This window comes from Maylandia zebra, linkage group LG8 (genome assembly GCF_041146795.1).
Source record: "Maylandia zebra isolate NMK-2024a linkage group LG8, Mzebra_GT3a, whole genome shotgun sequence".
NCBI classification, from domain to species: Eukaryota; Metazoa; Chordata; class Actinopteri; order Cichliformes; family Cichlidae; genus Maylandia; species Maylandia zebra.
The window spans coordinates 5,535,798-5,547,727 of record NC_135174.1 but is presented as its reverse complement, the minus strand read 5'-3'; the positions used below and the strand labels follow the sequence as shown (position 1 = coordinate 5,547,727).

At 43.0% G+C, this 11,930-nt stretch overlaps 1 protein-coding gene across 1 annotated transcript; it reads left to right on the top strand.

The window, feature by feature from the left end:
- Positions 1-2,700: 2,700 nt before the first annotated feature.
- Positions 2,701-9,814, top strand: LOC112435243 (low-density lipoprotein receptor-related protein 1). Its single transcript, XM_024803495.2, has 2 exons — positions 2,701-3,070; positions 7,776-9,814. The coding sequence occupies exons 1-2, from the start codon at positions 2,951-2,953 to the stop codon at positions 7,911-7,913; spliced, it is 258 nt and encodes an 85-aa protein (XP_024659263.2). The 5' UTR covers positions 2,701-2,950; the 3' UTR covers positions 7,914-9,814.
- The last annotated feature ends 2,116 nt before the right edge of the window (positions 9,815-11,930 follow it).

The window sequence follows — 11,930 nt, the reverse complement described above, 5'->3', positions numbered from 1 at the left end:
TCATATAACCCATGGCAACGGACAGTTAACCCATAACAACGCATGTAAACGCATGGCAACGGACAGTTAACCCATGGCAACGGACAGTTAACCCATAACAACGCATGTAAACGCATGGCAACGGACAGTTAACCCATGGCAACGGACAGTTAACCCATGGCAACGGTCAGGTAACCCATGGCAACGGACCGGTTACCATGGCAACGGACCGGTTACCATGGCAACGGACCGGTTACCATGGCAACGGACAGTTAAAACATAACAACGCATGTAAACGCATGGCAACGGACAGTTAACGCATGGCAACGGACAGTTAACCCATGGCAACGGACAGGTAACCCATGGCAACGGACCGGTTACCATGGCAACGGACCGGTTACCATGGCAACGGACCGGTAACCCATGGCAACGGACCGGTTACCATGGCAACGGACCGGTAACCCATGGCAACGGACAGTTAACCCATAACAACGCATGTAAACGCATGGCAACGGACAGTTAACGCATGGCAACGGACAGTTAACCCATGGCAACGGTCATATAACCCATGGCAACGGACAGTTAACCCATAACAACGCATGTAAACGCATGGCAACGGACAGTTAACCCATAACAACGCATGTAAACGCATGGCAACGGACAGATAACCCATGGCAACGGACAGTTAACCCATAACAACGCATGTAAACGCATGGCAACGGACAGTTAACGCATGGCAACGGACAGTTAACCCATGGCAACGGACAGTTAACCCATAACAACGCATGTAAACGCATGGCAACGGACAGTTAACCCATAACAACACATGTAAACGCATGGCAACGGACAGTTAACCCATGGCAACGGACAGTTAACCCATGGCAACGGTCAGGTAACCCATGGCAACGGACCGGTTACCATGGCAACGGACCGGTTACCATGGCAATGGACCGGTAACCCATGGCAACGGACAGTTAAAACATAACAACGCATGTAAACGCATGGCAACGGACAGTTAACCCATGGCAACGGACAGTTAACCCATGGCAACGGTCAGGTAACCCATGGCAACGGACCGGTTACCATGGCAACGGACCGGTTACCATGGCAACGGACCGGTAACCCATGGCAACGGACAGTTAAAACATAACAACGCATGTAAACGCATGGCAACGGACAGTTAACGCATGGCAACGGACAGTTAACCCATAACAACGCATGTAAACGCATGGCAACGGACAGTTAACCCATAACAACACATGTAAACGCATGGCAACGGACAGTTAACCCATGGCAACGGACAGTTAACCCATGGCAACGGTCAGGTAACCCATGGCAACGGACCGGTACAGTACATTTCAACATTTTCAGCAATCACTCACAATCCTGGCACAGTGAACACATCGCACAGTGGCATGATTGTTCTTGCATTTGTGTTTGACCTGACACATGGCTCTTTTTCCAGGACTAGGTGTGGAGGGTTGTGTCCGAAGCAACTGTTCTTTTCTTGCCTTCTTCTCAGCTACATGAGAGTGAGCCAACTCTCTTGCAAGCTCCACCACATTTACATATGAATGACTAGGAATGGTTCCATCAGCCTCATTACTACATTTTCAGAAAGTCTCTCCCCAGTGGGACGATTGGGGTCCTTGCCAAGATATGGGAAGACATTGCAAATGTACTTGGATTTTAGGTCGCAAGCCACCCAAAACTTGATCCCAAACTTGTCAGGTTTACTTGCAATATACTGCAGGAAACAGCACCGAGTCTTTGATGGGAAAAGCTGTTCATCAACGGTGATATGTAGACCAGGGTTGTAGCACGTGATGCAGTTGGTGACCAATGATCCCCACACACTGGAAATTGCAGCGAACTTATCAGTCTTTGCTCGATTTGCTCCATTGTGGCATCAATCAGACCACTGGTATAATGTTGAAATGTACTCACTCACTTTTTATTATTATTTGTAAATATGTGTACAAATGGTTGGTTTTTTGTACTGTTTTTATCAATAAATCTCAGCAACAAAGGACCTACACCCATGTGTGTTGATTTCTCCCTAAGACGGCAAACTGAAACACTCCAAGTTGGTGACTTTTGGAGATTTATTTCCCTGGATGATTGAGAATGCATCAAGATGAAACACAAAAGGAAGTTCACAGCTTTTAGCAGCTCCCCCACCCCCTCATCCACACACCCCCACTCCCCTCCCTCCAGAATTCCCAGCTAACAACCTAATATACATATGAATGACTAGCCAATTTAGCTTCCACTTGGCTGAAGCTAAAGCTTAGCTAAAACCCATTTGGCTGCTCTCCGGGTTTTAAAGGTAGAAAAAGCCAAATGGCAGTCCGTGGTGATGTAAGTGTTAAGGCTTCTGCGAGAATGGTGGAACCTGCTTACAGACCTCCAACGCATTGTCCTCGCTTGCCATCTTCTGTTTGGCTTCCATGGGGTTTCCCACCCAACAACACAGGGGGCCTACTCACTCTGGAATAGCTCTGGTGATGCACGAGTAGTTGAACTTTTGACGTCCTCCCATTGTCCTCCATGCCTTTCCCTGTTTACATTTGTAAATATTAGGCTCAGGCAATGTGCTTGCAGAGTAAAATGTATAACTGTGCATCTCTGAAAAATGTTTATATGCTTGCAAACAGCCGAATATTTGCAATCTAATCCAGCATTCTCCGCAATGAACATGCTGCAGTATATTCGATAGGTTTGATCAAATGGCCTTTTGACACAAAAGCTCATTTGAAAACCTTTGATATATGTTGTCTTGTTCTTGTCAATTGTACATAGCCAGTGCTGAGTGAATTTATGATATGGGTTTATGATAAGACACCTTTTAGTCACTCTAGCTTTCTTCTGAGGTTAGCACATCAATTCTTTTAAACAAGGGTCTGAATCTGCTTCTAAGATAATTGTTGATCTGTTTCTCTGCAGTGCCAAGGGCTTCCAGCACCACCGAATGACCAACGGGGCCATGAATGTTGAGATTGGAAACCCTGCCTATAAGATCTATGAAGGAGATCCTGATGATGATGCTGGGGAACTTCTGGACTCCGACTTTGCTTTAGACCCAGACAAGGTAACAAAGCTTAAAAAAGCCGTTTCATTACAAAATATCTGAAAATGCCTGGTAGTGGCTAACCATGCAGATATTTCCACATTTATGAGTCCTTTTGTGAGTTTTTTTTTTTTAATGAATTGGTTTTGGTTGTGGAGTCATTATAGACAGTAAATAGACCCTTCTTTGTGATCTAAAGAACACTGGATGAAAGTAGCTGGGTTTCTCAATATATTCCTGTCCTTTGGACGTCTAGTGAAAAACAGTTTTCTGTCTTGACTGATCTGTAATCACTTTTCTACATTTATATCCAGTTTTTTGCCATCGAGATCACCACAGTCCAAATGCAAAAGCTTTAAAGCAAGACTAACGGTGTGTTCACACCGAACGCGATGGACGCGAATAAAACGCCCCAAACGCCCCTAATTTGACGCGTGTACATTCGCGTCTCAACGCGTGTCCAAGAAAAATCCATCGCGCGTCAAAATATCATATTTTGACGCGCGTGAACCGGAAATGTGGGAGGAATGTGGGAGGGAGTTGTGCCAGACCGGTATCTTTGCAAGATGGCAGCTATCGAGCTAGCGCTTGAAGAGAGAGTCTCCCTTCTCTATGTACTGTGGAGAGCAGAGCAGCAGCGTAAAAGACGTCCTCGCCGTACCTGGGTCCATCAGGTCCTCCAGAGGCATGAGCAGTTTGGTGAGTTTCACCACTTGCTCCAGGAGCTGCGCCTGGATGACGGCCGATTCCAGCGCTATCACCGTCGGCCAGTTTGAGGACCTGCTTTCCCTCGTCGGTCCCAGCATCGCCCGCCTAGACACCAACTACAGACGCTCAATCCCACCTGCAGAGCGCCTGTCCGTCTTCCTGAGGTTAGTAAAACTATTTAATACGGTAGTCCTTTATTGATACCTGTGCTAATATGCTAATCCATCCAGTTATACACTGCTAACATGGATGTGCTATGCTAACAGTGAATGCTGTCGGTGTTTACTGAAAGCAAACTGTGGTACAGAGACGACTCTTTATAATATTTCTAGTGATACTCAGAAGCTCTCATCAAGTCCCGATTTAATTCGATTTATGCTGTTATCAGTGTTTGCATGATAGCATGGCTGTGGTGTCACATCAATGTATGCGCTCGGTGTTTGCTGATATCAAACTGTAGCATTAGGACCACTGAGTTAACCTTTGTAGTGATACTCACTCCTTTTTATTTAAACCTGGTTTAATTCTGGGATAGTTGAATATTTGTATATAATCCCTGCAGCTGTCAGACTCTATAGCAGGGGTCACAGCCTTTATTAAAACAGAGTTAGATAAAACTGTGAACAGTTTGGTTCATCTCTAGTTACATGGTTCTATCTTGATAAGCTGTCTTATCACAGATTAATTTTTCAAAAATATTAATGATTTAAGCAAGGAAAGGGCTACATGTCAACACACAACTCTTTATTTCTATTAATGTCTTACTTCATTCCTACCTGATTGACATGTTTAGGAATTATGAGTGATTGGCTCACTGTAGTTGTGAAAGTTGCTACCAATCAAATTATGATATGTTAAAGTTAAAACAAAACACAACTGTTTTAGATATTATCTAATATACATTTTGTAATTATCCTTATAATTACAAAATGTTTTATGTAAGATTTAAGTTTTGTGATTTATATCTGACATCACAAAAGTATTTTGGAATTTGAATAATGTATTTTGTAACTGCAGTACACATAATACTGATTTTGAACAATTTTGTCCAGGTTCCTTGTCACCGGGGACTCCTTCAGGACCATCGCGTTCAGTTTCAGAGTCGGTGTGTCCACGGTGAGCCAGATCACCCCCCAGGCAGCGACGTCCATCTGGGACTGTCTAGTGGACGACTTCATGGCTGTGCCTTCACCTGGAGACTGGCGGTCCATCACAGAGGGATTCCAGGAGCGCTGGAACTTTCCTCTGTGCTGTGCAGCTCTGGATGGGAAGCACATCCAGACAAAGGCACCCCATATATCATATAGGAGACACACACATTGATATACACTAAATATTCATTTCATTTCTTTTTTGTGGTGCCCAAATTGATGCACCTGCTTGATTTTGTTTAAACAATTATTGCACACTTTCTGTAAATCCAGTAAACTTCTTTTCACTTCTCAAATATCACTGTGTGTGTCTCCTGTATGATATTTAACTGACATTTTTTATTGTAACAACCAACGATTTATACAGGAAAATAATGTCTATTAACAAGGTTGCCCAAACTTCTGCATCCCACTGTATCAGTATATTTTGTCATTAGTATAATATGAAATAAATTCTACATGTGTCAAGTCGTGTGCCAACATTTGCTGTGTAGTAGAACTGAGACATTAGTCATTATAAACATTTATTTGAAATAATATTAGAATTCTCAAACAGAAAAACATTAAACATAAATATATAAAATATAAGTATTTACAGAGAGACAGGAATAAAAAGGACCAGCTGCTCTCCAGAGCGGGAACAAGGGCTGAGGAGGAAATGCTCCATTGGAGACTGGTGTGAACGCTTCAGGGACACCAGGATGGCCAGCTCCACCGCCGATGGACCGTCCTGGGACCCGTCCCTCATCCGCCTCAGAGCTGTCCTCCTCTGTGGGCCTGTAAAACAGCACAAAACACAAAGAAATGAGAAGGCTGCTACTAGATTTTAATTTCAACATTGAAAAAAAAAAACAAAACAATAACAGGATATAATCAGATTGGTTGTAGATATTTAGTAAAGGTGATCACAAGGGAATCCCACCGACTAAAAAGGTATCAGTGCTTGCTGTACATATCTGTGGGTGCAGCAGCAGGAGCTCAGGGACTGGGGATGCTCTGCTGCAGAATCAGTTGGTTCTATCAATACAGTATTAAATGTTAACAGGTTGGATATAATAATCGTAGAGTAGACCGTGGTCCCTCATTTATTGCAGCAGGGGTTCTCAGAATAACTAGCCCCTGGTCACAGTTCTCACAATTGATTCTCAAAGTGCAAACCTTTGTAGATTGCAAAACGTAAAAGTATTATTATGCCGCGGTTTGTCTTCATCTGCCCGCCACTTTCGTGCGCCTTTTTCCCTCACGGTGCAGGTGTCTATTTCCGAATGAGGCTCATAGTTATGGGTGTTTTTGTGCTGTTTTTTCTATTGGACGCGATGGTTATCAAAACCAAACGTGATAAATTTGGCAAGCGCAGGAGATTTGTCAATCAGGCTGCAGAATGCAATGCTGTACTGTGCAATAAAAAATCAGCGAAAAAGCAAAGCAGTGACGGATGAACAGCGGGACCACTGTGTGCTGTTTATTAATAAACAATAAAATATATTCCTAAATGACAACATGCATAAAAGCAGAACGGTATTTGTACGTCAGTGGGAAAATAGCGGTGGCTTGCTAGCTTTTGTGCGGCTTCCCCGGGTCAGTGAAAACTTTCAAAAGAGAAATGAATGAACTTACCAGGTTGCCCGATCTCTTTACATATCTTCCTCCAAGCTCGGTCCTTTTTATTCCTGTCTCGGTACTGAAAGCAGCTGGTGTTGTACAGCTCCGAGTTGTTTGCTACCGCATTGATTAGCCTTCCCCTCCATTGAAGTATGAAAGGCTTTGGCTGGATCTGCCCCTTTGACCTAGGTAACAGCCACGTCACCAGGCTCCTGATTGGTTGTCGCGGCGCGATTTGACGCTGGAGTTCAGATTTTTCCAACTCGAGCGGTAGACGCGAAACGCGCGTATGCACAAAATGCAACACAAAAACTCACGCGCGTGGTTTTATTCGCGAGTCAAACGCGCCAGACGCGCTACACTGACGCGCGTTTCACGCGTTTTGGCGTTTTCGCGACGCAAATCTGCTTCCGAATTTTCGCGGGACCCGCAATCGCGCGTCATCGCGCCTTTCCATTGACTTTACATGTAAACCTGACGCTCTATTCGCGTCCATCGCGTTCGGTGTGAACACACCGTTAGGAAACCAGTGGGTGTCGTTATGGTATTTACTTCTGGCATCTGTAATGAATTTTGGAATGAATATTGTTAGAATTATGTGAATCATATACTTTAGTTCTGATGAGTGGCTCCATAGTCTCATGGTTTACACGTTGTGGCTCGAGTGGTTTGTATACAGATCAATGCTTGGGCAAGATACTGAACCCTGAGTTACCTCTGTGTGTGTGAATGCATTCAGCAGATAAAAGCACAAGGCACTATATAAATACCATTTCTTTTACATTCACCTAAGAAGTGAAAAAATCTCCAGTTTAATCCCAGCTGGAGACAAAAATCCCTTGGGGGTGTCAGGAACGGAAATCCACTGTGAATAAGGAGAGCAGCTGAATAAAGCTTTTATGCTGGAGCCCTCATGGTCACTATATTCAAACACTTTTCACCACAATCATAAAACATCAAATGAGGAATTGTCCATAAAGTCCTGAGTGCTTAACAAGAAGTTGCAAGTTCTTCACTGGAAATACACCTACTGGTTTGTTGGGGGCAGATGATTAGTGCCCAGACTTTCAGAAACAAATAACCAAACACAGAAAACATAACAAACCACAAATGTCTGCCAGGGTTTCAGCACTGAGCTGGGAAACATCTTGTTATTTATGCGAGCTGAGCCTATTTGAATAAGAAAAATACTGCTTCTTTCACAATATACCAAATCTTTTCATTTCTTTTGCCTGAGTCACTGAGAAATTTTCTTCACTCCGCAGCCCACCAACTTCACGAACCCAGTGTATGCCACCCTGTACATGGGTGCCCACAACAGCCGCAATTCTCTGGCGAGCACTGATGAAAAGAAGGAGCTCCTCTCCCAGGTTGACGAGGACATGAGCGACCCCCTGGCATAGACCTCGGCATGGACTGAACTCTGCCAACATTGCCCTGCCTCGCCCAACCTAGAGCCAGCGAGCTCTCTCATTTTATGCCTTTACCAACTGAAAAGAAAAGCAACAAAAAAACATAAAAACGAGAACACTGTATAAAATGTATAAAATGAAGAACTACTTTTTTTAAGTGATTGCAGTATTATATTTTGTTCTTTGACAAAAAGGAAAACAAATCCTCTGGTGACGGAAAAGAAACCATTTTATAGACATTTTATCCAGTTCTTTTTCATTTTGCTCACTTCCTCACAACTTCTCTCTCTCTCTCTCTCTCACACACACACACACACACACACACACACACACACACACACACACACACACACACACACACACACACACACACGACCCTTCTGAAAGCAGCATAAGTAGAGCTTATCCTACTTGGAAAGCCTTGATCTGATCTGATCTGATCTGGCACCTACCTCTGATCTCTGTTCACCCTATGGGTCAATCACACACTCACACACACACTTACTCGCTCTTCACCAGGGCACTGTGTGGTTTCTTGGCCAGCATGTGAATCAAATGACAGGTGGAAAAGGTGCTGGGAGAGCAGGAGGTGCAGCCCTCTGATCAGGGTGTGGCTCTGGCAGGACTCATTGGCCCAGCAGTCCTCTAATTTAGAGACACCAACAGGACACCAAGAGCTTCAAAAGAACTGTAGGTACTATATGTGCAGTGATCATAATACTTATTCATTCTGAACCAAGTAGCATTTTTACACTCACACACATTTACTAGAACAAAAGCAGGTCAGAACTGAATTACTTTGATGCAATAGTATTAGAAACATCTAGAAAAGCTAAACTATTATTTGATTTTACTCAATTCACGTTTCTAGGCAGCAAATAAGAGGTTGGCTAGCTCAGTTTATGGGGGTCTCTGTCAAACAAGTTCTTCACAGGCTCAACCGTACTGTATGCCTAATGTGGACTAATCTCATACAATCTTGTCAGTGCTCTTAATGCTCCTTTAGCATAACGCCTGCTGTTGAGACATCAGAAGTCATAATATACAGTCATCTTCTTTATAGTGAAGTAAAACTGAGTGATAAACAGTCAAAACTCTCCACTGTAGTCACACTATATGTATTTGTGCAACTTTTTTTCATTGCACTTAGTCTGCTAGGCAGCTAGTTTCTGTGTTGGATGGATTCTTATTTATCATAGACTGCATATAAAACATGGTCATACTCGCTACATTTAGAAGCCTGAATTTAGGAATATAACCGCTGCTGTAGTTTTTGGTACTTTTTTGGAGTCAGAAGTTAGCCCTACTGTATTTGGATACAAGGTGCAGAGTGTGCTAATGCTTGCAAGCTTGGTTAGCTTGCAACTGTTAGCAAGGGGGCTTTGCTCATGTGCTTTCATGTCAAAAAGTCATCATAAATAAGTCTCCAATAACACCAGAAAAAGTCGCCAGATTTGTCGCTAGTCGCTTTTTAGAAAAAAAGTTGCTAAGGGGGTCTGAAAACTCGCTAAATATAGCGACAAAGTCTTTAAGTTGGCAACACTGGGTAGCACCCATGTGGTGGAAAGGTCAGGTTCAGTGATTTTAAAGTATGGGGAGTGAGGGCTCCCCCTCCCCCTAAAGTAACCAGTCACACACATCTAAATGTATTTTCTTGTACCTATAAACATGATCATAATGTTTTTCTTGCTATTTTAACACTGGTGTGTATGTGACCGACTTACTTTTGGTGCCAGCCACTAGAGAAACTCCCGTTTTTGGCACTTGTGCTTCATTTTTCAGCCTCCGTAGTTTCTCCATGGATATGTCTCCAAGTCCCTGGTGGCTGGCTGCAGTATAGGTCAAACCCTTGCCCTGCCCCCCAAAATAAAAGTCTGTCTCAAAAAAACCCACATGAAATATGTCTTCAGTTGTACAAAGTACTTTTTTATTTTTACTTCTGAAAATCAGTGTTCCTTTTGTATGTATTGTACTGTATGAAAACCTTCCCCTCACACCCCCCTGTTTGTCTTTGTAATTTATGCTTGTAGTTTCACAGAAAGATTACTACCCTTTGAAAATAGGACGTTTCAAACTGGATTGACACAATAAAAACATACAATGACTCGTGTCACGCACTAATGGCAGATGGGTTTTAAAGAGTATGGTCAACCAAATCCCCCCAAAACACATTTTGTCTCATTCTCGATGCCATTAAGTGAGAAAATATGCTCTTCTCTCTTTTTTGGTAATGTGGGTGCGGCGACCTTGTAAGCACTCCACAAAAACCACTTCAGCACGGCCTGTGGTGCTGAGAGATGTTAATACCAGGTCCTTATGTTTGAAATGGATGGTGAGGTCAGTTTGTTAGTTTGTGACTGTGACTGGCTTGCAGGTATGAGGCTCTCCACTGAGTGAGTTATGGCTGTAATTTAGCCCTGATTACATTTACCATTACTTTACCTCTAATTAGACTGTCAATCAGGGCAGGTGAAGATGAAAGATGCAGTCAGACTGACTGTATAGGAATTATACTAAATTCAGGGTTGGTGACAAATGCATTGATTCAAGACGAGCTCGTGTTGCACAAAACCACCTCTTAACCTTCTGAAATTAATTACACCGTCAAGTCAAAGAAACGTAAAACATCAACAAAAGTACAGAGTGGCTCGCGTTCATATATTTATGTTTTTTAAATAAACACTCCCCATTTTATACATTGGGATACAGAATGTATTAATCACCTTGCTCTGTTCCCATTTCGGATAATGAATCCCTGCCTAGGTTTCAGCCCTGACCTCAGGGTCACACTTTATAGACGACCACTTCATCACAGAACAATCTGCAGGGCGACTGCAGACAAAAGACACACAGCCTCACCTGATGACCTTGCATCTTGATCCATGGAGAAAGGCTGGAGAATAAAATAAACAGGAAATAATAGGATATACAAAGTATAGTTGATCATCTCTATGGAGCCTTAGTGTACGTGTTTTTTATGTGTAGTTAGAAAGAAAGGAACACTTAAGGGTGACTTTGGTATAAGTGTTATTGAGTAATTGGGGCATTTAATGACTCTCTTATTTCAGGGTCAATTGAGCAGTGGATGGAGTTTTTACTGAACTGACACTTAGGGGTTGGGTGGTTTTGGAAATTTATCAGAGTAGGGATATTTTTGATGGTCTCACCAAAAGGTTAAAGTAATTGATATTTTTCAATGTCCTGTTTCTTTTTATACATAAGAAAAGCGCATAAGAGGTGATAAGTAGTATCTCCAAAACCAATGTTGATGCGATTGTATTTGTTGGGCTCATTTGGGGCAGGTCTGGCTTTACTTGTGTCACCCTTGTTTCATTTTTTTTGCCATAGCTGCTGTGGCTGGAGAGGCCCATACAGGAGCCCAAGAATAAAATCAGTGTGAGTAATGTTGTCTGATTGCTGAAAGGGTCAGCCACACTTGATGTTTTCAAAATGAATCTAACATTTGTCCCAGTGATCTTTGGGAACACTCCCAAAAATAAGTGATAATAAGTAACAGTGGCTAGGATGTGCCTAAGGCTTTGACTTTATGTATATCAGGTACTTTCACATTGACAAGTACGAGATATCTGAAAACAACACAATCTAGGGAATGGAAACTACTTCATGTAAGTACTTTGCCCCAATCAAAAGCTGTTCAAACAAGTGATTGCATTCTCACTTGAACAGTTTGCTGCAGATTGCCCATAATTTTTATGGGTAGAGTAAGTCAGAGTAAGCTCTGACTTCTGGCAAAACTGGATCAGATGGAGTAGGGGATGCATGTCCTTGCCTAGACCATTTTGCACCATCCCAAAACAGGTGTGGCGCAAAATACTTGCTATTACTTCTTTTCCCACCAACACAGTGCCAGTTCCTCATCTAGAATCACTTCTATGGATTTACACAAAGACTAATTGGGGTGATCGTGGCGCAAGAGTTGGGAGTTCGCCTTGTAATCGGAAGGTTGCCGGTTTGAGCCCCGGCTCGGACAGTCTCGGTCGTTGTGTC

What these genes read in the sequence shown, in the direction of transcription:
- LOC112435243 (XM_024803495.2), top strand. Translation starts at nt 2,951, where the DNA reads ATGACCAACGGGGCCATGAATGTTGAGATTGGAAACCCTGCCTATAAG. An exon ending in TTGCTTTAGACCCAGACAAG is followed by an intron (nt 3,071 to 7,775) that starts GTAACAAAGCTT and finishes TTCACTCCGCAG; the next exon opens with CCCACCAACTTCACGAACCC.